Here is a 25,810-nt window from a genome sequence, read left to right as displayed (position 1 = left end):
GGAAGTTCATGTTGTTGAATTGTGAGAGAGACTATTTTCTTTTTACCATGATTTTCTGGATTACTCATGGACTGGTAATGGCTTCTTTCCCTCATGTAATGCATTTAGTTTCAGGAGATCCTTATTATGGGTGTTCTTATTTTATGCTCAGACTGACAGTGTCCCATAGATTTCCCATGCTCTTGACCTGTTGGAGGTTGCCTTTCTGCTCTCCCTGTCTTGCCTCTCTAAGGTGTGGTTTTCTGGCGGTGTGTGTTTGGTGTGTGTGTCGTTCCCCCGCGTGCCCCCCCCCCCCCCCCCATTGGAGGAGACTTCAGTGTGGTGTTTTCCTTTTGGCTTTGGAAATCATTTGGAAGGATTTCTGTATGGTCCCACTTGTGTTGAAGAAATCATGTTAAGCAAAGCTATGACTGCTTTGTCCATTAGGCAGGTATGTGGTAAGTGGTAAAGGGCTGTTGGAGTAGTTCCCATTCTGAATGGAATATTTGGTAATGGTACTGGCCCAGGATAGCTAATACAACTGTCATCTTGAGCATAAGCAGAGAAGCTATGAAATTCAGGATTGTTCTTGCTATGCAGGTGCCAGTTTATGGCAGACAATGTCCAAAATGATCATTGGCATCCAAAAGCTCACTATTGGTTGTCTTGGGTATGAAAGATACGCTGGTCCCTAGTAGGTGCTTTTCTCTTTCCTCCCAGACTACTCTGCTGTGGAGGACAGAAAGGGCAGGACCACAGCTGCCACCCTGTCATGTATCACTGGAGTGAGAGAGTAGTTGGGGTGGTTGCAGTACCCTCCCAAGCAAGGAGTGGGAAGGCTGAGGACTCTTTAGCCTGCTGTCTTTGAATGTGACATCTGCTCATTCTGGGACCCAAGGTTTCTAATAACAGCAAATTAAGGCAGTGGGTACTGCAGGATGAACATGGAAGGACTGAAGAGGAGAAGTTCTTTCCACACGAAAGGAGTGTAGGATAGGTGGGCCTTTTGGAGTGAGATGCTGAAGTGGCCGGGATAACTGTTGAGCCTGAGCCTGTGGGATGCAGCCAGTGGAAGCCTCACTGCCCCAAGGAGTATGTAACTGAGAGAGCAGTGAGGTGGGTGGGAGGGTAAAGAGCATCAGCTGAAATACTGAGGGCCAGTGTGAGAGGCAGAGGTTATAGTCCTAGCCTCCTGTCCCTGGGACGCGTTCTGATTGAGGCATTGATGGGACTCTGTATGTCCTCCTCAGAGGTTATCTGTTTTGAAACCCGCTTCATATGAAACCTGTACACTGAAAAATTGAGTTCTAACTTTAGCTCTTTAAAAACACCTTTGTATCTGGGCTTATGGAACAAATACAAACTTCTGCTATAAAAGAGAGCTTCCAGAGGAACAGCTTGACTGCTTTGGAGTAGGGCTCTGTAGCTTCAATTATGTCATGGTGTCAGTTCTTGGAAAATCTGTTAAGCTAGTTATTCAAGGACACCTTGGAAATCTTCTCTGCGGCGTAATTACTGGGAAGTAACTGTTATCTGTTGCATGTTTATGTAAAAGGTATATAGCAAGTGGAAGAGTTGATGGATAGAATACAACTGTTTGTATGATCCTAATGTGTGCATGTGGGGGTAGTTTCCCAAGTAAGGCTCATTTCCAGACAAGTTCAGTTAATCTCTCTGTACAAGTATTAAATGACTTACAGTGATTTTGCTTTCAGTGTCATGGAATCAACAAAACAGAAGGATTGCTGTTACCCAAGGTAAAGCAGCATGGCACTGTAATGCCTTTGTTCGGCTCTTTTGATAAGGACCTACAATGAGAGATGACAAAAATCAGAGGATTTAGCATATAGCTCTGCCTCGTGAAAGTGGTTTGAGTAAAAGCTGCTTGGTTCTAGTGGGATTTTACCTAGGATAGAAGCCTGCAGTGTTAAATTTGCAGCTGTCTGATATAACAGCAGACCTGCGCCTTGCATCTCAAGGGGCAGCACCTTACAAAGAAGAGCTTATGCTTTGCAGCTCCTCTGCAAAACCCAGAAAGGAGGTAAGAAACAGTAGTGCTGTGTGAAGTGTCTGTAATGGTAAGCTTCATCCACAGCTTCTGTCGCCCATATTCTCCTAGCACGTTCATCATCAGTGTAGGTGTTTGGTACTCGACAGCATAAGCATGCCATGCCTACTTAGACTACTAGAAAGGTGCAAGACTAGTGACATTTGGCTTGGTGCCATTAAATTACAGCACAAGAACTGTATGGCTGTAGGTAGATAGAGACATTAGATAATGCATCTTGAGCAATCCTAGCACCAAGGCAGTGGTAAAATTTGAGGAATAAATGGAATGAAACTTGATCTTTGATATTGCGTTCTCTCTGTAGTTCTCTTTTATGTGTATGGGCAGAGGGAGGAGTTTAATGGGAAGTTTAGCATGCAGGTTATCTTCAGAAGCATGCGTAAGCAGTTTATTGTTAGGTGGGATGCCAGACTTTGTGGGTTAGTGCCCTAGTTACAGTGAAATATTTTTGCAGACAAATACTTGAAAAAGACAAATCTTCTTGCGTTTAATAACATTAAAACTTTTTGTTGTGACATAAGGGCTTGTTCATTCTTTCTCAGTTCATAGCCTTAAATAGCCACAAATGCAGTTTGAGATTTTCTCTTTCATTTCCTAATTGTTGTCCGTAGGCTTTTTTTTTCCTAGTGGTGTAAGTAGAGAAGTTATTCTTCACCAGGGAAAGTCTTCCTGAAAAAGTCTAGGCATGACCTTACTAGGATTTTTCTAAGGAGAATACCACAATGTGAAAACAGACCATTTCAATTATGATTTTATTCCACTTATCTTTCCAGCATTGCTTCTGACTGAATATCCTGAAGTAAGACAAGGATATAAATAAAGCTGTAGTGTACCTCTGTAAGCAGGGTCTGTGGTTTAAAAGCGCCCTGGGGCACATAGCTGCTGTTGTAAACTCCATCTGGAATTAGTAATCGGAACTGTAGGTGTTATGTCTGACCGGTATGCAGGCCAGTGCTTTTTGTTGGTTCAAAAAATTTGCACTTTAGTACTTTACACCAAAAGTGATCTTTTCTTGAAGCCAGGCCTTGAGAAGAGGATTCTGCTGCAAAATCAAGGCTGGCCTTGATACTGTTAGACTGACACTGATGGGCTGTTGGCTAGCTGTGCCCTGCGGAAGGTGTTGAGAGGTCTGCAGCCTTGCAGGTGTGAGAGCTGTCTGTGGAATTGGGGTGATGTTTGTCTGCTGTCTGCTGTGGGGCGGTGGTATGGAGACATGCAGGCCAGGCTGGAGGAAGACTTCTTTTACACGTTTTGGATGATGATGCTACAATTCAGATGGAGGAAAAAAATGTAGGTGTTCAAATTAGTCTTGAAAAAAAGTTGTTATCCTGGCAATTTTTTTACTTTTATCTGGAAACTAATTAGAGAAAATGATTAGGGGTGATGTAGTGTTTCATTGAGATGTAAGGGTGTAGTCCAAATAAGATAACGACAGTTTATGGCCTCTTAGACTGCAACTTTTGCAAGGTTTTGATTATCGTTTTATAACCATCATGGCTTTATTGTTCCTGAGGACTGGGAAGATTCTGAAGTGGAATGTTTTTGCTAAATTGGAATAGCTTCTGCCCATGAGGTGATTCCTGTGTGTTTTGCAGCTAACTGTAGCACCTTGGACTGTGTGCTGACCAAGCATGAAACCTTGCACGTCCAAGTAGGCAGATAATACCCGCCCAGCGCGAGGGTGAAGTCACTGAGGCTGAGCAACTGCATGCAAGGGGGTTACGTAAAGCTGGGTGTGGAGTAGCCTCCTTCTTTATGAAACACGGCTGACTGCTGGGACCTCATGTGCAAAGAGCTGTGAAAACATGCTGCCTGGGGAAAAAGACTTCTTGGGATAAGAAATCCTGCTGTTGCAGACAGATGTGGTGGTGGGGTGTAAAAGCAGACACTTGGTCAAGGATTTTCTTTTGCCTTCGCAAACAAGAATTCATGAAAATATTCTGAGGAAATGTTATTTTTATTTACTAAGAGATTTAGAGGTAAATGTATGTTTCTCTGTGTGTAAAATCCTAATAGTATTACATGGTTCAGTCATTTTCATTAACTGTTACTTGATATCTCTTGTCTTAAGTGACAGGGAATGGGATGAACAAAAATCACTTTCCTCTGCAGATGTAGTTCAAGGATCCGTCTAAGACATCCAGAATTTTCAACATCATTTGAAGCTGTTGTTTAACGCAGATTCTTTTCCCATGTATAATGATTCTTCAAGTCCTTGTACATATTTCAGATTTACAGCAATTTGAAAATTGTAACCTTTCTGCAAGTCCCTTTCTTTTATGGTGATTGAATCTCCAATTAATGTGTGATGTAATTCTGGCACTTTGAGCTGATCCTGCATATGACACCCCCCCAGTCAAATGTGAAAGCCCTAAAGAGAGAACATGGGGAGTTAGCAGCGTGGACAATGTGGAAAGCAAGCTGAAACAGCAGAGGAATCATCAGCTTCTCCTTGCCTTGCGTTGTGCAGTCATCTATAGGCTTGAAATCCCAGTGTGTGGTATAGCATCATCTCCACAGTTCTTATCTGTCTACAAACAAAAGAAGTGAGCAAGAGAAAATGAGTACGCTTGTCCAAGGGAGATTTGTTCTGTGATCATGTTTAATCAAACATGTAATCAACATTTAATCAAACATTTAATAAACTGCTTGCATTTTTCCTTCTAATTAGTTGCTGCCAATTATGGGGATTGAAGAGTGAGTTTCAGGGTGGAGCCAGACAAAAATAACCCAGAGGAAAACAACTAGCTGCTACTGTGCCCCTGTGTCTGCCTTTCCAGCTCCTACTCAAAAGCTGGATCAGCTGTTCATACATCCGCCTCCTTAGCAATGATAAGGACAATGGTAATTTGGTAGATCAGAATAGAAATTTAGCTTTTTATTTTTTTCCCTTTAAGAGGGATTTAGGTTATCTCATAAACTCATCAGCGTGTTGTGATCACACCAATGTTGTAATGCGGAGGGGCAGGTACCAGAGACTCAAGTCCATAAAGGGAAACGAATGTAAAAGAAGCAGCTGAACTGTTGGCTTTTTTCTGAGGGAGAACGAGGGTGTGAGTAACAGAGCTCCAGTATGATGGTATGGTTTAGCTTGTTGAGGCAGCTTCTAGAAAATCTGAGGAGGCCCAAGAAATTGTCTGGTTCTTCCAGTTATGCAGTGTAGCAGACCTCCCAGCAGATCTGAATCTGGGTTACAATGAAGTCTGGTTAGAAGATGTAATAGCATTTTGGGGCTTGTATATCAGCTCCTCCGTGCCCTGGCCAAATTTGGGAAAGTTGTAGTCTTAAAACGCATGTGCTCAGTCACTGATGGAAACAATGGGTGTAACAGCTGCTGTTTAGGATAAAGTTATGAAAAAAACAAGGGCAGGATTAATTAGAGCGCCCTGTGTGTGTACCCCAGTGTGTCTGTGTGAGAGCGATTAGTAGCAAGATGTGCTATGGCAGGCAGGGGTGTGGGAGACAGCAAGGCACATGCTGTGGGTGTTGGCCCAGGGCAGAGCTCTGAAGGTGACCTTTTGGGCAACGTGGTACCTGCAGAAGGGCTGAAGCTGATCAGAAAAAATTGTTTGGTTCAGAGAGAGAGGGCATGCTTTAAATTTGTTGTAAGCAAACAGGATTTACGTTGAAGAACTTCTGTCTTTGTCATTCACTTTACCTTATGTGGAGGGATGTGCATTTTGTCTAACAGCTGGGATAAAAACCAGGCAGTAGTTGTGTCTTATGATTTATAAAAGTGGGTTTTTTTCCTCTTACTGCACTGTAAACAATCCACTGAAGCAAACAAGAAAATGGGTGTTCTGGCAGACCTGTACATATGCTACTGCTTAAAGCAAGCCTATGGACTGGAAGAAATAGGGAGAATTTTAATCTTTCTAACAGCAAACTTCAGTGTAATGTAAAGCAGATAAAATGTCTGAGAAAATAGATATGTTTGTAACACATGCATAGATGTGCTTCTCTGATGTGGTCTAGACACCAGGACAGGGAATTTTCACTAGCTAGGGTGGAGGTTTCTCAGGATACTGTTTTGCCCTTTTCAGGTGCAGAAACTGTGGTGAGTGATGGAGACTTTTTGTCTTGCTGTCTAATCTCTGCTCCAGCTTCAAGTTTGTGCTTTCTGACCTCGGCTGATCCTATGCATAACAATCCTATGTCCATCCCTGCCCAAAGCTTTTGGTGTATTTCTATGAATCTTCATGACCTGCATTGCCTTGATATTAAAAGGTTGGCAGCAGTACCTTGTTCCATGTGTTGGATTTCCGACTCCTCAAGCTGCAGCCCCATCCAACGAGACCAATAGAAAACTCTATTCTCTTATCTGAACCTTTTGGTAAGGTTTTTGCCCAGGGTGTGTGTGTGGGGGGGGTTGTTGTTTTTCTTTGTTTGTTTTGTTGTTGTTGTTGTCATCCCCCAAATGTTCACATCAGCTATTAATATTATTCTGTATGCTGTATAATAAAAAACATTTATTAATTTGCTGTCTCTCCATTTAGGTCCTTTTTTCCTGTAAGTAGGACCATACTCAAATATTGCATGTTGCAGACATTTTATTTGATTTCCAGGATCATGTATAACTTGTGCAGATCACCAAGATGATTCACTGCAGCACTGTCAAATGCTCTATCCTGTTGCTTCTCAGGGAAGTTGGCCGTGTGTCAATAAATGGAATATTTTCAAACAGTATGATCATCAGTTGTTGGAAGCCAAGCTTTCATTTTATTGCAAGCCTCTCTAATGAGGCTTCCAAATAAAGTAAAATAATTTTTCTTTGATCTATGTTGACGTAAACTCAAGCAGAAGAGTCAGTTGCAGGGAAAGGAAATTCCCATTATTGGTTTTAGCATCTGAATCTGTTCAAATGGAGAAAAGCAATCCAGTTCACATTTCTTTAATTTGTACCATGTATTTTCTGCTGAACATCTTTTTCTTCTCAAATAGGGTACTAGGCTGTAGAATTGCACTTCTTAGATTCCAAGTGCTTTTCTGTTTTCTATTGACATGGTTCATACAGTGTTTGGGGGGAGCTGCATAGTGAAATAAAGGTGAAACCCAGTTTCAGATGATACTGGAACTGCTTTTAGCCAGCTTTTTATTTGGGGCTTAACCAGTCAGTCCTCTTTAAAATAACAGCTGCATTCATAAGTGCCCCAAACTAAAGGCTGAACCTTGAAACGCACCTCAAAGGGAACAAACAAAATGGGAGAACTGACTGGATGAGTTATGTGAGCCTAAACTGATGCAGATTTTGAGGAGAAAAGATTTTTAGGAACATCTCTTACTGAATTATTTGGTGCTAAACCTTTCCATGGGTGACCTTTTAACCTGATGAAACATTGGATTGGTATCTGTGACTGTGTGTATAGCTGGTCGCAGTGACTTCTCAGCATAGACTCTTCTTGTCAGTTACGTCTATGAATCTATGACTGACTCTGGTTCCATAAATGAAGAGGAAAATTTGTTCCTTGCGTATGCAAACAGTGGTCACTTGGTGAGTGTAGGAGACAAGAAACCACAAGTGATCTCAAAGCTAATGAAACTTGAGGGAGACTTGGTGTCTGACTTGTGCAGTACCAAAACATTAGGGCCATGCCTTATGGAGGGCGGGGAAAAAGTTGCAGTCAGATTTCTTCAGTAAGCAGGCATGTTAACTTTTTTGTGTGAACTTTCTCTTGTTTGTATAATGAAGTTTTGCATGAAGGAAAAAGCCCCAGACACCTATATATCTTTCTTGCAGCCTGGCTGGAGATGAATAAACTCATTTTTGCATGGCAAGTTGCTGAACTTAAATACGTCTGTAATTTCTGCCAAAAAAATGCCCAGTCTCTTTTAGAGATCCAAGAAGTGAAAAAAAAAAAAATTTGTGTATTACACATTTCTCATGCATGTCTCAGTGGGTGTCTGGCCTCTATAAAAACTCCCAAAAGGTTTATTCAAGGCTGTTTGCCAAAGTCTTGGAAAGTTGCAGTGGATGTACAGCATTTGGTTTCAGGGTTAGTGGATTAAAAGTCATTTCTAGATGAAAGCTGGCTTGGCAGACATGCTCTTCTCTCTGTACCCCTTGGTTTTAGCAGAGTGGAGGTGTACATTTGTTCTCCCTCGTGGTGTGCAGGAGACCTGCAGTACCAGCCTGGGGCCCAGCAGAGCCTCGTCTCACTGGCTATACTGGACTGATGGTCTTTGTGCAGCATGCTTATGTTCAAGATGAGAGCAGCTGAACCTCCTTCTCAGAACGTCAAGGCAAGCTACTAGAGCACTTTTATTTGAGTAAAAGACAGGAATCCAGATAAGACTTATAAAAGTAAATGGAGCACCTCTAGCATGCTGGAGAGAGGCAATGGGGAGGGGACAGAGGGAGGGCTGTGGAAGCAGCAGTTGCTAGCCTATGCACGAGTCTACTTTAAGTACTTCTTTTTTTTACTTACTTCATTCTGTTTAAGAAACTCAATTCTGAGCTTTGATTAGTGTGTGAGAATCTAGCAGACACAGAGGGCTTTTTAGGTTGGCTTGCCATACCTATGCCCTTTGTAGAAAGGCATTTGTAGGAAGGATATTCCCCCCTCCCCCGATACTCTTAATTCATTCTTGGGATTTCAAGGATTATGACAAAATTTCTTCTTTAAAGCCTCTACGCTGTTACAACACATGCCTCAAAGTGATCTTAATATGCTGAGCATCGACTTGGTAGGAGACTCACAAGCTCTCTGCAAACCTTCCAGAGACTTGAAGAAGACACACTGTTTTCTTGACTCACTTTTTGCTACCAGAGTTGATTTGCATTGCTAGAACCCTGGAGTGCTGTGGTAGTTTTCTGGGTCGATGGTGTGGGATGCTATACAAATGCACTGCCTAGAGGGATTACGGTCTAGTTAAGACAAACTGTGGATAATGTTTCTGGTAAATGATTGTTTCTAACATGGTTTCTTTTTCTGTGTGCTTTTGTCAGGTAGCTGCGTGCAAGCTCCAATGAGATTGTTAAAAGTGACTATGGCAGATACCTAAAACTAAGAGAAGTCCTGAAGGGGTCAGATTATCAGAGGGCAATTGTCAGGCACTTTCAGAAAGTCTGCTTAGTGTAGGCTAAGAGGGGCTGGGCACTCGAAATTCTTATGTGAGCTTGAGAGACCAAACCAGTTCACCTTTTGTCATTTTTTCCTCTTCTCTTCTCTTCTTTCGCTTTCCTCTTCCAAAAAAAAGACAGTGGCTGTCAATAGAGTTATGCACGTTGTAGGTTAGTTTACCATGTGTTGCACTTCTTCAATCTGAATTCTCCCTGTCCAAATAGAACAGGGAGGTATTAGGAAGGCTTATATGTAGGGCACAATGTAAATATATTTAATGTAAAGATCCCTCTCCATCTAGATAGATATATATAGTGAGATATGTAGATATTATATTATCAGCCCAAATCCCTGTATTGTTTCTTTAACCTTGCTTGGTAGCTGATAACAGTATGCTATTTGCATTAATACTGGTAAACCAATATTCATGATTCAGACAGCTCTGCAATAATACAGAAGAATCATTTGATGCCTAAATTTGATAGTGCTTAAGTCTAAAACCACTAATGAGACAACTTTCTGGGTGTCTTAAGGTATGTCATGATTCTGTATTGTTCAAACAAAGGGAAAAATCTGTGCTGTCCCTATGTAAACCTCATCTTGCCTTATAAAAACCCCAGAAACCTTGAATATATTTAGTTAATCAAAAACATGGGAGGTAGCTGTTTTAATAAGGGGACATTGGTAGTTGTTACAGTTCTGAGAGAAAGCTCTTTATAAAATATGTATGCAGGTTTTACTAGCCTTGGTGTACATAAGTTAAAAATTAAAACACATATTGAACAGTAAGTAACTTTTTGTTGGGTCACAATGAACAATGAGGCAGGAGCCTAAAGGAAGCCCCAGAATAAACCAAGGCTTGCTTGCATCTGGCTTAAATCTTTTATTTCTGAGAGCTGCTCTCCTCCTAGATGGATGTCTGTTAAGAGCAACCTGATTTTGTTGGCCTTCCGGTACAGATGTGGGGTGGACCCGTTTTTTTTCCCACTTGCTTTGACAGCCTTGCCTATGCTGGAACAAAAAGCTCTATTCTCTTCTTGCCCTTGCTCTGCCCTTCTCGTCCTGTTTTTCTCTTCCAGTCAGAGTGGGCCTACAGTTCAGTCTAGCTTTGACTGTAGTACAAGAAGATACCAGTGAGATAGCTTTAAACCAACCAGGGGATTTTGAGAGTGAAAAATAAAGTTTGGCTGCAAGACCCAGAGGCTGGCTACAACCTCAGGTGAGCACTGCAGTCTGCGCTAAGCTGTGTGCTGCCACAATAAAATAGCTCTTAGTACCTGAGCTGAGGAGTTTAAAGCTAGGTGAGGCTCCAGTTTCTAGATAGATTTATAGGTAGGTAGGCAGAAGCATAGGTGTATGCGTTGATTCAACTCTTCATGCATTGCTTCAGCACTTGTTAATTCTTAGTTCCTGTTGCAACAGATGTGGTCTTTGAAAGGAGGCAGACAGGCAGGAAGCTTGATTATCTTGTCTGATGCAGTTCAAGGATTTACTGGTAAACCTCTCTGTTCAAGAGTTGATACCGCTCAGAAGCAATGCAGAGGCCAACATATTTATAGGTGGAGTTCGAGGAGTGGTACTGCAACTGACTTCAGGTGCGATGGTGTCTCACTCTAAGAGAATAGGCATTTGACTAATACTGTTAGCTACTTTGGTTTGAGAACTGAGCATAAAGTTAGAAAGATCCATTCAAAGGTAGGAGGAATTCTGTGTAATGCAGGACAATACTTACTGAAGGACATAAAAATGCAGCTGGCATACAGTATAAATACATAAATACACAGCATACGTGAAGCTGTATCAATCTGTCATTGCACAATTGGTGTGCTGCCAGCTCTCCCTGCCGTGACAAGGAGATTCCCAAGATGGTGATGCTTTGTAGGGGAGAAGCTTTAAGCCTGAACTGAACCTGCAGCCCTGCACTTTCAGGTTGCAGCACTTTTACAGATAAGGGCACACAAGTCCTCTTAGGAGCTTCGGCATAAGCGATGTATTAGCTGTAGTCACAGAAGCTTCAGGGTATTTCCTGACAGTAAATACCTCCAGTTAACTGCCAGCAGGGTTGCTGAGTGTTTCTTTACGTTTACTGCTCTTTGTTTTATGTGACTATTTGTGACTGACCATCCTAATTTGTTGTTAACTTTCTTAAAATGGCATTGTTGTGGCAGCCCTTTCTAATGCTATTTCACACAATTGCTTACCATTACATCGTGCTTTTTGAGTGCAGAGGTGTTCTCTTCTTTGAAATAAAAAAGGTGATGGCTTGTGTCATCTGGAAAACTGAAATATCCTGTCTGCTTATTGGATCCACCGTTGGCGCAGGGGAGAAGTGGAAGTATCCATTTCCCATTAGCTTTCAGGCTGGAGCACTTCTAGCAGCGTTATCCAGAAATGACACTGATGAAATCTTCATCCATTGAGTCAGTGCAAGTTGTCCTTTCAGCTTCAGTGTAGGTAGCTTTTCGTGGCATGTCTTTCAGTATGGTTTTATTTGCCTTACGTTCCAACTTAGTACTGGAGGAATTGAGGAGACACTAACATCTGCCTTCCTACTTCAGCATAATAGATGTTAAGAAGTGGGATATAGTTTTTCCTGCAATTTGGCAATATCTAGAAAGTCAGAAGTAAACAAAATACCGATCTGCTAACTAACGTATCTCTTAGTGAATAGGGGATTGCCCTTCTTGCCCAAGTTGCATGAAGATTCCCTTGATGAAGAAGAAAATCTGCATACCTGATTTCTAGGGCTCCTCTGGTAATGGAAAATTGAAGGTTTTAGAATCTTTTTTGCTGACTAGTGACTTATTCTGTGACTTAAGAGAATAAGACACTAATAATTTGTAACTGCTGCCTTAAATTTATATGGCAGGAGAGTTGCTAGGAATAATACAAAACGTAAATTTTTGGAGGCTTGATTTCAGAGAATAAAACATTTGTGTTTTACAGTTATAGTACCAAGAAGTTTTATCAACACGTGCAGAAAACTTCTGCCTCAGTGTGACAGCTAATTGAACATATCGTGGCACTGGAGAGCAAGTATGCAATATTAAGCATCCTTCAGGTTACAAAACCTGTTAGTATGAGGTTATTGCTCATTTTATTCGTAAAATGTAAATATGTTCATGTGTTTCTAGAAGCCTCTAATAGTTTCTGCAGTAAGCGTTTTTTATATGTATCTATAAAAAAGATAAATACCATATCTGTCCCCAGAAGGGATACTGTCTTCTGTGTCGTGATTCTGCTGCCTCTTCTCAGGTCTCTCTCAGTCATCACCGGCGCCTCATGACCTTAGAAAGACTTTCGAAAGGGATGGGTCATGTGTTTGCTTTTTGCAGAGGGTCATATTAACACTAGGGTGACCGGGGTCATGGGGAGACAAAGGTAGCTGGGAGCAGAGAGGACATGCGTGTTCTTTGCAGTGCTTAAGGAAGCAAGCAGTTTATTGAAGCCAAAGGATTATGCTGGAACAGTGTAGCCTGCAAATTTGAAGGACTCTGACCTTTGGGAAATTAATGTCTTGTAATGGAAGATACAGTGCCAAAACAGCTTGGTTTGAAGATGGTTTTTAATAAGTTTATAAAGAGATCACATGGTGTGGCTGCCTGCCATAGCTGGGAACTGGATCTGATAATGTCTGGTGGTGTAAGCCTATGGCTGATGGCTGAACCCTGCCCAATTGCTTATAATTGTCATCAGGTACTAAATATGTCTCTGAATGTCTGGTAGGACAAATAACTTATTGCCTTTAATAATTTTTCTGTGCAGCTGTTAATCATGCCTTCTTCCCACTGGCTCTTCAGTTTTTTTTCTCGAAAGACTGTGGTTAAAGGTTTTGTGTCCCTGCTGGGAAAGCAGCGAGTATGGGCTCCCAGAACCTGGGGTCACGAGTTCCAAGAAAAGAGTCTGGCAGAGCTCAGCAGCACTGATCCATCTTAAATGCCTAGTTTAAAAAGAAAACGGAAGAGAACAGATCCTTTTGTGGCTTTTATGATTTGGGATTTACAGATTTTATTTCTACAATACCTATTGTTTAATGCTGAAATTAGTAGCCCTGTAATGTTTCGTTAAACCATTACTGAAACTTTGTCTTAATATTTAGTGACTAAAGGCAGTTTGTTTCCCCTAGTTATTGTTTACAGTGCCTGGTTTCTTTCCTTTGTGGCTTTTTCTTCCTTGCTACTTGAACCTCTGAAGTCATGATGTTGGATGCTTCAGTTTGTCATTGGTCTTGCAGGATAAGGGATTAGTGGGTTTCTAGCTGGTTCTTTGCTGTGAGATGCTGGTGAATGTTTGTGTACGTGGTGGGAATTTGCGGCTTGTGGAAGCATTGCAGTGCTGCAGGTGAATGCCAGAGCAATGCTGCTGCTGCCCTACCAAGAGCCTCTTTTATTTTCTAGTCATTTTCAGGGCACTTTGTTCTGATACAGCACTCCAAGAAGCACTTTTATAGCTGTAAATGGGATGATATAATGCTTTGAAGATGTGGAGAAGATCAGATGGTTCTACCAAATGTCATGTGTGAATGGGGTGGTGGTGTGAAAATCACTCATGGCGTTGTAGTGTCTGATGTATGAGTGCTCCTATTGCTTGGACCATTCCCTGTTTATAAAAACAAGGAAGAAATGCGCAAATGTGGCTACCCTCTGTGGTTTTTTTTTCTACTTAAAAGGTCCTCTGTGACAGCCCAAAGTCTCATTTTTTTCAGCCCACCTAAAGGGCAGTTAGAGTTTTAAGTGAGACCTTTTCTTCCTTAAACTATATGATCTGTTGCTACCAGACTATAAAGGTGTACTTTTATTTCCCTTCTCCTTTGGATCTGTGATGCTTTACAGACTGAGAAAATTGAGGATTCCCTCCCCCAAATGCCAACTTTTGATCCACTTCAGTCATAAATCTTTCCAAAATACTGATTACTGAAGGGGAAAAGCTTGCTGAAAAGTAAGAATAGTTGGATATAAATTGGTAAAATTAACTCTGATTAATTGCCTGCTTGATAGTCTGTGTGCAAAAAACCAAACCACAAAAAATCCCCACGTTACAGCTGAGTCTTGCCGTATTTCAGATGCCCTCAGTTAACTTCCACGTGCACTGATGGCTGCAGCTGCGAGCCGGGGCCCCTGGACAGCGAGCACCCCTGTGTTGGGGTTGCCGCTTGGTTGCTTCCCTGATAGACAATAAGGTGGACTCCATCAGTGATGAAAAATAATAAAAGCAAGAATCCTCACAAATATTTAATAACAGAAGTGCAGGGTATTCTGCTGATGGAAAAACTAAGGCAAATGGGCTGAGCTTGCCTTTGTGCCAGGAGGAGAAATGGGCTGCCCACAAGGCTGGGGATGGCCAGTATTGCTGGTTTTCGTGCTTTGCTTTGGTATTGCTTGCCCAGTACCTTCCTCCGTGGCTGATAATTTCAGCATGGTGGAAAGTCTTAGTGGCTGCAGAGCTTTTTGCTCTGATGCATTAATATTAATACAACTCCCTTTGATGCCAATGTATTGCTTTTCTGGGAAAATGCTTTTATTTTTTATATCAAAGCAATACATTATTATTATTTGCCACTTTTCTACATTGGAAATTTTGGAGGTGAAACATTCTCCTTTCAGAAAAAATGAACTTCACTGCATGCACCAATAACTTCTTAGGCTACTAAAACAGATACAAAGATTGCCTTTTACTTTTTAAATGGTAAATTCCGTTCAGCATTTTTCAATCTGTCACTCAGACCAGACAGCAAAAATACGTTATTTAATTTAACTATGGCTATGATATATGACCTGATAGTAATTTTCTCTTTCAACTGTCATTCACTATAATATTCAGGTCCTATATGCTGTGGGGAATTAGTCCAAACTGTTTACTTTGGATGTTAAAAAAAGCAAACCCAACCCCAAAAGCCAACTATTCTACATAGTTTGAGTCTGTGGTAAAACATCAATTCCAAAACACCAACTAATGTGCTTTTAGTAACTTGATATTGAATTCTTCTCTAAATCCGTGCATCATTCTAACTTAAACATGAGGTCAACTTGCATGGTAATTATTTTAATCGCTATTGCATATGGTGAGGCTTGCATTATCCAGTAGAGTTGCTCACTGGTTTCAGGTATAGAACTAATAAGTCATAACAAGCTTCTGGGTTTTATTCAGTATTGATAATGCAGCAGTTACTTAAATATTTCTGTTTTTCCTTTAAATGTTGCAGTGTGTGATTCAGCAGAGCTGTGTCCTGAAGGAAGGGAACACATGAAGCACCAGTCAGTAATTTGTGCTGCACCTGAATACGTTTCCATAGCTTTAGGCATACTATGCCAGTTGAAGACATTGAAGCTTTGCTGTAAGTTAGGTGTTTAGTTTTATCACCTTCAAACAATTTTTTCCCTTCTGTTTTCTCCCAGAGGTTTTCTAACATTTGCTAGTAATTCTTTTTTCCTGGGCTGATGATTGGAGTACAAGACCCCTGTCTAGATGATCTTTGGAATGAAATGTATTTTAAAAATAGTTACCTCTGGGAATATAGTTTAGAACTGACCATTTTTCAAACATCTGTTCAATGAAAGTGGGCAGACGCAGTCTCTCTTTGACCCAGTTGTGTTGCCTCTGTGGAGGGCGGAGGGAAATACAGATAATAATGATCTTTTTCCTCTCAGAAAAAGAGACTTGCTGTGGGTTTTGTGTAGCCTATTGCCAATATCAGGAGGCAGCCAGGCTAGCTGGGAATGGGAGCCCTTCCTCTGGTAGGCTGTGGCTCAATTTCAAACTACATGGGAAGAAAGAAGGGTCGTGGACAACACCATGAGGGACACAAGAGCAATGGTCAATGTTCAAGTGAAATAGCCACCGTGGGAGCCAGTACCTTTGAAACAGGCATTGGTACCTGTGGAAGCATTCTGCCTAGCCTGGACACGTTCTTATATCCCTCACTTAATTTTTTTTTTTTAACCTGTCTCGTTTGTCTGGCTTGTCTGCAGAATTTGCAGTTCTCTGCTTGTGTCTGAGCTGCAGTCTTGTACCCATGAAAGTATCTGTGCTTTGCGTTGGGAGAGGAGTTTGTCGTAGTATCTCGTGTATGTTAAGCACGTCCGTGGTGCGTGTCTCGGCATAGCTTAACGGAAAGCCTGTCCTCTGCTAAAGAAACAGCCCAAAAGAATGTACACCAAGGCTGTAGGATATATTTTTCTTACTAGCTTTTTAAGTATTATATGAAGGAGTGGTGGCTGGTCCACAGCTCTGTCAGGCTCCCAGAGCAATTAATTTGGCAACCGACTTGTCTCCATTGAGTGTCCCACACAGACAGGCCCTTGTTGGGGAACTGCTTGTGGCCCACTTGTTGGGCTTGTGTTTCATTCTCTGTTTGTTTATTTTCTGAGGGTCCTAGAGTTTCTCATGTGTAGGATCAGCTTTCTTTCTGTGCCTATCCCCAAGCCCTTTCACATGTGACGTGAGGCAGTTAGTGTGGTTAGATGGTATTGCGTGCTTGGTTGCATAAGGGATGGCTTGCTGCCCTGAGCCTGCAGCTGTGACTTGCCCAGCCAAAAAGCCTGGAGTCACTCGCTTAGGAAATCTTCAAGGCAGAGAATCAGCTAATGCCAGAACTGAGGTACGTGGTTGCTTGACATCCTGGTTGTTTGGACACCTTTAGTTTTTAAAATAACTTTTAAAAAGCTAATTTGGTAGAATATTTTGCCCAAATTAACTAATCCTCAAAATATGCACGCTTCTGTGGTTTCTGGTCCCCCAGGCTTAAGTATAAAAAGTTCTCAAGTTTCAGGTAACCAAAGGGGACTCCCCCCCCTTCTCCCCCCCCCCCCTCCCCCCCCCCCCCCCCCAAAAAAAAAAAAAGGGAAGACCCAGTGCTACAAGCCAACCTTGGTAATCGCTTCCTCCTTCCCGTAGCTTTTTAAGCATGTGTGGCATCATATCCAGCAGCAGGCACCCCTTCTCTCCCTGCTTGTGTGCTGGCCTGGCTTCTTCCCTTCTGCAGGGGCAGCACAATCGGTTTCAGTAAGTCCCAGTAAATTTGCAAAGTCCGTTTTGGGGGGATTATAGAAAACTTCTGGACTGATTCTTTCTCAAGTGGGGTTGGCAACCAGCTTGCAAGTATTTTTCATCTTCAAAGTAGAACAAAGCTTATTCAGTGTGTATACAGGCATGGCAAGAAATGCAGCCTTTGCCATCAGCCTCTGTTCTTCAAGGGGCTCTGGAGCAGTCCTGTCTGAAGCCTGGTGTATTTCAATGGCAGTTTTGAGTCGTTCTGTTTACGCCAGGGCAGACACAGCAAAAATGTAGCTGGTTTGGTTATTTTAAGTTTTAGCTTACAATACTTGGAATACTTCTGAGTAGGCTGCTGCCCTATTTACAAAAAAGCATTCCCCACCTAATATTTCTTATTTATCTTGCTTAGCTGTGTGAAAATCATTGTTTCAACAATTTGGCTATTAACTCTTTCTCTACGAGATTCATATTTTCTTCTCAAAACACAGTTGGAACGCATCTGGCCAGCCTCAGGTGACGGTCTGCAGCAATGCTTCCCACGCCATAATGGCGGTATATTAATCACCCACTGTTTACAGGCTACTGTTACCTGCAAGAGGGCTTTGAAATTCTCTGCAAGAGGTGCTTGGTTTCATTTTCTTTCTAACTTCCTTGCTGAGCAACGAGCTCTCTGTTGTGGCTGTGCAGTGCATGCTGCTTCTACGCCAGAGAAACTCCAGACTGGTAAAGTGGAAGAAGGGAGCAATTTGTGTCATAGATGCTGACTGATTGCCTCTCCCTTTGGGCATCTTTGTAATGGCCTCCACAAAGAAAGACTTACTGTATCAGGCAGAAAACTGGAGGAGCCATTGTGTATTCAGCAGTGTGCGGCAGTTGCAACTATGGACAACAACACAGACACTCTTAGATAGAAAAGCATTGAGGGCAGAGTTAGGCAGTCCTGCTCTGTGACCTCCCCAAAAAGGGTCTTTGGTTTTCACATATGGGGTTAGTGGGAACGAGGAAGAGAGATTCCTGTCTTGTGCTTGCTGAGGCTTTTGATTTTTAAGTTACATTTCCTGTGTCTTCAAAGTGAGGAGAAGGTTATAACATATTTAAATAGTGTGCGTATGTTGGGAGGGTGGCACGGAGCAGGGATGGCTGGGCTTTGTTCCAGGGATTCAGTTCTGCTCTTAAGACTAGAGCAGAAATGGTTTGTTTTGCTTGATAACTTGTCAAATGCAATGACTGAGCGTTGTCTGGCTGCATGCACCTGAAACTCAATTCTCATACCAGCAGAGTAGATGACCATCTCTACAGATCTGCCTAAATTGGCTCTACCAATTGCAGTTCTCAACATTTTGGTGTATAATTAGTAGACCTCCCTAGTCTCTTATCCCTGGCGTTTCAGGATCACTAGAACTATTCCCCATATGGCCAAAGCAGCATTCAGAGGCTTGGGCCTTCTGACAAACCCCAAGTTTTTGAACTCTGCTCTTGCAGGAGCCAGAGTGACTACAAGTCTTTGAACTGAAGTCCAAGGACGTGTCTAAACCGTGGGGCATTGCACTGTCTGGTGTCCCCACATGCAGACTGCCTGCCGTCTAGAACGGGGTATCACTGTATGCTGTGTCTGTCTCCCTGGTCACATACCTGGGTGTATGTCCCTTTCTGCCCAAAGGAAGCCACAGCACTGATGGCTGATGCACGCACAGAGTCCCATCCCAGCCTGTAGCTTAATGCTTGCTCGGGCTGGGACAATGGAGCATACTCACTTTATGGGGTTGAATCTGTACATGTTTGCTTGCATGGCTGCTTGTGTAATTTATTAGCTTTTCTTTGGGCACAGCTACATGATGTAGAGGTTGTTGCCTCTGCTGAGGCTAGCACAGTTAGGTCTATCTGACACAGCATGGTACCAATCACCAGCTGGAGTTTTAATTAATTGTGGTTTTGAGGCACTGCTTCCAGAATGGATCGTCTGTCTTGAGCAGTGGATCTATGGGGATGTATCTGCGATGGAGTTGCAGCAGGATGACACATCTGGGCAGTGTGCTCCAGCTGCAGGGCAGCCTCTCTCTTCTGGACCTGACCTGTGCCTGTACCCTTCCTTTGTCCTCTTCCCTGCTCTGTTTGCAGGGCTAATCTGTGGATCCAGTCTGGGTATTTTTGTGCTTGTGATTAAGACAAGCCATGGGACAGCTTAAAAGTTTCTTCGCAAGGGTTTCAAGCAGACAACTGATGCAAGTCACTGTGTGTGTGTGGCTCTGGGAAGTGTTCTGTGTACCAAGATGACAAGAGTAGAACAAGGCTGTAAATAAGAGGATAAATGGCTGCAAGATGCTGTGTTCATTCTCCCTGACATTTATATATGTATCTTTGGATCAAAATCAAAGGTCTATCAAGCATGCGGAATGCGCTGTGGTACAATTTGCACACTCTGAGGGCAGATGAGAAATGAAGAGCAAAGTAGAACTGACTAAAATTGAGATGCTTGCTCCCTAACATCACCCACTTCCTACCTCTGCTCACCTGGCAGCTCTGTCAGTCCCAGTGGTGCAGCTGCTTATTATGCATCCTGGGTCACTTCTGAGGCCATGATTCAGAAGCTGCCAAAGTGGTTCCTGGGCAGGGAATGGAACTGAACAAGTGCTTTCCTGAATTTGAATCAGGTTCATTAGTGCGGATTTTTGTTTGCATTCTAGCATGAAACAACGCTTTTCCATTAGTGTTTATTTTTACATTTTCCCCATGTTTCCAACGTTAACCATTCCTTTTTTTCTTTTCTTTTCTTTTCCAGGAAAAGAGGAGTAGAAGTAGTACAGGTGAGTAAAAACTATATTTGATCCCCCCCCCCCCCATTTTGTTATAAAGAAGACTTACTGATTTTAAATGCTGTCATTTAGACATCAACATGACCTGGGCTTAATTATTTTTCTTTCTTTTCCATTCAATTCTCTGCTACGGATACTCTTTTTGGAAAAAGAGGATCCCCCTTTTGTGAAGCACGTGTTGAGCCCATTGAGTCTTAACTCAGCAGGTGCCCTGGTGAAAGTGGGAATGCAGTTAGGCTTTTCTTGTGTCTGTTAATTAATAAGAGCTGATAGTTGATTAGGCGATGTTACTCTGTTTATTGCATTCACAGACAGGCTTAACAGAAACAGGAGCTGGCCTTTGAAAAAAACTATGGCAGAAGGAATGTTCTTGTAACCCAGCGAGCAGAAAAATGATCCTAAAGTGCCTTCAAGTTGTAGCCCAGCTACAGATAAGTTCAGGTGTTGGCTACGTTTGTTCTGTCCCAGGTCTGAATGGTCATATTTCACACAAGATGTTACTTAAAGGATGATGGCAACTTGGGAAAGGGATTATGTTTCCATGACAGCTGCAACATAGAGCACTATAGCCCTAAAAGATGAAAGGGGAAGTATGCTCTTTCCTTCTGGCTTATTTTGTGTACTTCGAAGAGCTGTGTGTCGTAGGTTTCACTCTTGCTGATGCTTACCTAGTGCTCATTTCGCATTCTTAAGGTGGTCAGTGTGTTCCTCATGCTTGTTTTCTCATCTCTCGGAAACTGTCTCAATAGAGAGGACAGAGGAGAGAAGAGGAAAATGGGGTGTTAGCCACTGATAGTTGAGGCTACTCAAGTCCATGTGGAAGGTGCTTCTCAACACCAGCAGGAAGTAGGAGAAAAGCACTTAAAAAAAAAAAATTTGAAAAACCAGGCCGTGTTATTTTAAAGAATCCACTGTCAGAAAAGGCTTAAAAAAATTCTCATTGCTAGTTAAACTGGAGAGTATGCCTTTCAGGTATGTGTGGTTGTCCGAGAACTGCATGGTATTACAAGGAAAAAGGGCATAGCATATACTTTACTGGCTGCATTTAACCTTTCACCACTACAGCATCATCTTCCTTCCTCGTACCTCCTATTGCTCAGAGCTAAGGAGCAACTTCTTTCGTCAGTTGTGATAATAGCATCTCCAGATTGATAAGTACAGACCAGCATTTGCAAACCACAGCTTCACAAGCAGCACAGGGAGAAAGCTAACCTATATTTGTGTCACTGTGTAGGGGATGCTATTATTTTAATAGTACCCTGGTGTATTACAATCCAATGTCTGCATTTGTTATATGTGCCTTGCACCTGCACTATACATTTAAGCAGCAAGGTGCTCATATGAGGTGAATTCAATGATGCACCTATTAGCTGAGGAGAGGGCAAATTCCATTTTACCTTGTGGATTAAAGTTGCTGTCCTTCCACGGGTTACCTGTTAGTCTTCTGATGTTTGTGTAGCTTAATGGCTAGTTATCAGAGAGACAAAATAATTGGAAAGGATTTCTTTATTGGAAGAGCATTTTGGGAAACATTTGGACAGAACTAGACAGGGCTTTGTGTAAAAGTACTTCTGTTCTCAAATTCCACAGCATAGTTGAGTTGTCAGACTAACCTATACTAGGAATTTGTGCCCCAAAGGCATACCTCAAGGACTGATGCCTGCTGCTCTGCTAGAGCAGGATGAATGGCTGTATGTGATCACCCCTTGCCTATCACGTGCCTGTTGCTTCATATATCCTGGTGCATGTACTTGTAGCCAGTAGGGGATGTATCAGAAATGGGCTCTTTCTCCATCCAGCATTACTAGAAAGCTTTGCTTGAGTGACCTTGCATGATCCATCCTGCTAGCCCTGCTTCTGGATGGAGGATGTCTTGGTGTTGATTTGCTAGACAAAGTTTGTTTGACAGAGGGAATATTGTTTTCCTGTGTTAAGCAGCAACAATTCTTTGATTTGTTTCCCCTTCTCCTCCTTTAAAGAACCTATCCTGTTCAAGAGAAACCAGCTCTTACACCTGACAATAAAGTAACTCAAAACACAAAAATACACAGGCTATTTAACTGTCTTCTTGTTTACATAAATTCAAAAATTTTCTGAATATAGATGTGCTTTCCAGTAATAAGTAGTGAGTCAGAACGTAAGGTTCAGTTACTGGCTTCCAGATAGCAAGCATGATGGACTGGTATGTGCTGACTTCTGTGAACAGACATCTGATTATTCTTTTCCAAAGATGTTGCACAGGAGCAGGAAAGAATTTCCTACTACTAAAGGGAAGTCTTTGAAGTCTTCAGATAAGCACCTGTGTGACTTCTGTTTCCTTCCTGCAGTGAGGAATTAGGATGGTCCTCTATTCTCTACCTAGACAGATGAAATCCTCTTATTTTGCTTTCGTAAGGCTAATTGTGCTATATAGATTATCAGTGAGCTGCTGCTAAACAGCAATTAAGATTCTGTGAGTTGTGTTCAAGTTCTGTGTTTTGTCTTGTCTCAAACTTCCAGTTCCAGCAGAAAGAGCGGTTCCAGCTTTCTGTTTTTATTGAGTGGGGAAACATGCACATCCTCCAAAGAGAAATAATGGAAGAATAGGACTGGCAGTGGGATGCTAAGCAGGCATGCTCCTTTATCCAGCAGTAAGACATTATTCAAGCATCACACTGAAAACAAACAAAGAACCTCTCAACTTGTGTGGTGATAAGTAATTGTTTTGTTAGAAATACTGATTAATTCTAACATAATGAGAATTCACTGTGAACTCAATGCACAGGAGCTGAAATGTGTGACATTATATAGTACAACTGAGTAACATCCATCAAGCTATCTGGCTTAAAAGATAGTACAGCAGATGAATCAAATAAAAAGCTTTCAAGGTTATGAAATTTCCAAAGCCAGTATGAGTCTGAGTCTGCACCCAAACATTTGGGAGCATGAACAGGTTAGCTCATTTCTGTTTTTCCAGTGGGCAGTGGCAGAACTCTGAGTAGCAGCATCTTTAAGATCTGGCAGTGTTTTGGATCTACATTTGCTTTCTGCAGCTTAAATCCAAATCAGTGGGGCAGCTTCAAACCAGTGTTATATTGCAAGAAAAAACCAAATATCTTCCTGGCTTTTAAATATGGGCCTTTAACAGAATACTGTGCTATATCTCTTACCTTGTGGCAGGTCATTTGCTTATTTTTTTTTAAGTAGGCATCACCACAGAATTAGGGTGCTTACCTGTTTGTACCCCATGCAGTAAGGAAGTGCTCTTGTTCCAGTTTTGCAGGAGGGAAGACTGAAGGATGTGCCCAAGCTCCTGCAGGGACCCTGTTGCTGTACCAGCCCCAGTGCTGTTGGGAGCTGTGCTGCCCATCCTGCGTGGCAGCAGTTCCAGCTGCGGTTGTCTCAGCAGGGGTGTGGGGCCATGCGCTGCCCGGCGTCGGGGCTTCCCTGTGCTGTTCTGTGTGGCACGAAGGGAAGAGCAGGTGAAGGTGGTCAGCAGACCTGGTGCTGCTGGCTTTCTTCCAGTGAAAAGGAGGCAGGCCAGTCAGAGCTGTAAGGGTCTTTCTTGGTGTCTGAGTTTTTCCCTGTCATCCCCTCCTTTTTTTTTCTTGCCAGATCTTCTAGCCCCTTGCAGCTGCCTGCTCAGCTGGAGTGGCCTGAGCTGGTGGTGAGAGGATGCTCTGAACAGGTGACAAACATGACCGAAGCCCATCTGCCGTGGCTGGCAGGCAGTTACTGGGCAGGCAACAGCTGGCAAGGCCGAGGCAGAGCAGTTCTTGCACTAGCATCGGGATGACTCGCCAGTAAATGCTTACATTGAAGCATTTCTTAATAATTTCTTTCATCACCATTTCAAGCGAAAGACTGCCTCTGAAGTTATGCAGTGGTTGTCTGATGAGACATTTACAATTAAAAAAAATCTATCTTTTAATAATGGAATCTAGCAAAGAAGGCTTTTGGGTAGTTTCTAAAAGGTAAAGCTGCTGCTTTTTTTAAGATTTTTTTAAGATTTTTTTAAGAAAAAGCTGCTGCTTTTTTTTTTTAAAAGGTAAAGCTGCCGAGAGGGTTATCAAGCATTGGAACAGGCTGCCCAGGGAAGTGGTTGAGTCACCATCCCTGGAGGTATTTAAAGGACGTTTGGATGAGGTACTTAGAGACATGGTGTAGTGGTGGTTTTTGGCAGTGTTAGGTTTATGGTTGGACTCGATGATCTTAAAGGTCTTTTCCAACCTATATGATTCTGTGATTCTGTGATTCTGTGATTTTTAAATAAAATTATTTTTTTAATAAAAGCTTGGTTTTGTTCAACTTTACCCCTCCATCCCCAAATTAGCATAGGGCCAAATTTAAAATTGCAAGTTGACGGTTCTTCTTTAGCCGGTAAAGTATCCAGTTTCTTATGACTTTGTATGCTGACGAGGGAGAGAACATCTCCATCTACCTTGTTTTTCAGGAAAAATCTGTTTGGCTTAGTTTGAAGAATGTAAGATTGAAAACATGTGCAGTGAAGTAGAAATCATCACAAGTACCTCTGATGGGGACATGCATTTATTTTTGTTTCACGAGCTATGCAAATCCAGAATAATTAGCTGCAGCCCTTTTGGCTTTTGACAAATTGCCAGTTCAGTCTTTGTGTGGCAAAGTTCGGAGCCTTCGTTACTTCTCGCAACTTCAAAGCTGTTTCAAGCACTTCCATGCCCAAGCTTTCCTAGAGCTCTCGCTCGCGTTTTTTAATTTTAAAATAGCGAAGATTTCCTATTTTCCGTGGGTATTTTTGGTTCAAATGAACACTAATGCTTCTCTTTTATCTTAGAAAGATGTTCTAGTCAGTTGGCTATAAAAGTGGAATTAGTCATTGTATTTCAAGCTGCACATTTTTTAATAGTGGGATATGGAGGACAACATGTTTTTCAATGTGGAACAGCTGATTGTAGTAGTTACAATGGTCTCGGCTGCTGGTTTGTTTTTCCTTTTTCCCCCAACTCTGGGAATTGAGATATTTGAAATCTTTTACTTTGGAGGAGAAAACTGTCCTTTGAGCCGTGGGTTTTACTGAAGCCTGTGAAGGAGAATTGAGGGTCGTCCCCACCCCCACCCCCCTTTTAATTCTTCAATCAAAATAAAATACCAATGACAACAGTTTCCACTAATTGTTGCCAGGGAACTGTTGTTTTCTTGAAACGTGGAGAGGTTTATTTTCACATGAAGTATTAATGGAATAAGCTTGGAACAGCAGTGCTCTAACCGAGAAAAGGAGCTTATAAAATATATATCCAATAGCATATACAGAAGGATGTGACTGGAAGGCTTCCAAAGCAAGCAGCGCTGTTAAGATGTTTGAGTTGAGCTCTCTAGTACAGGGAGAAGAAAGTTTATTTTCACATGCATGCCAGCCCCTCAGTAAAGTGCACGTTCTCCTGAGGATGGCAGTCAGCTTTGCCTTGAATGTATTTTTGGAAATGATGCTACAGAAGCTCTCCAGCCCTCCCCAGTCTGGGTTGTGTTAGGTACTTTGCGCATGCTTGAAGGTGGGGGGTTGCTGGTTAAAATCTTGAAGATCCTGATGCTTCTTAGCTTTGGTGCTACACAGAGTGTGCTAAGCACACAAAGTGAGGTCTTCCAGAAAAACTGTAATAGTATCAGATTCAACCCCAGAAATAGCAGGACTGTGGAAGAACAAATCCCAGGCAGAATCCTCTCTCTGGTCCTTCTCAGTAGGGGAGATCCCTCTGTGTGAGACCTTGGTACCTAAGAAGCAGCATTGCCCAGCAGGAACAAAGCACAAGTTCCAGTGCAGGGAGGGATGTTTTTGGCATGCTGCTATATTGCATCAGCACACTGGTCAGTTAGGTACAGCGTGGCCCTTTCTGGTCCAGTGGGGAAGAAGAATAAATACACATCTGTTGGGGCAGGGAAGG

The 25,810-nt window shown here is 42.3% G+C and overlaps 1 protein-coding gene across 2 annotated transcripts in view; it reads left to right on the top strand.

Annotated features, from left to right (window-relative positions):
* ITPK1 (inositol-tetrakisphosphate 1-kinase) overlaps window positions 1–25,810 on the top strand; it is a 162,349-nt gene that overhangs the window by 17,750 nt on the left and 118,789 nt on the right. The window contains exons 2-3 of one of the 2 annotated variants that reach the window (XM_075503470.1): window positions 15,311–15,442; window positions 19,880–19,904. In XM_075503470.1, the coding sequence (XP_075359585.1) occupies window positions 15,414–15,442; window positions 19,880–19,904 (54 nt within the window). In that variant the 5' untranslated portion in view covers window positions 15,311–15,413. The remainder of the gene's footprint in view (window positions 1–15,310; window positions 15,443–19,879; window positions 19,905–25,810) is intronic. The other variant, XM_075503469.1, reaches the window with a different exon arrangement.

This window comes from Mycteria americana, chromosome 5 (genome assembly GCF_035582795.1).
Source record: "Mycteria americana isolate JAX WOST 10 ecotype Jacksonville Zoo and Gardens chromosome 5, USCA_MyAme_1.0, whole genome shotgun sequence".
NCBI classification, from domain to species: Eukaryota; Metazoa; Chordata; class Aves; order Ciconiiformes; family Ciconiidae; genus Mycteria; species Mycteria americana.
The sequence above is the reverse complement of the archived record's forward strand: the minus strand, read 5'-3'. Positions and strand labels throughout refer to the sequence as shown.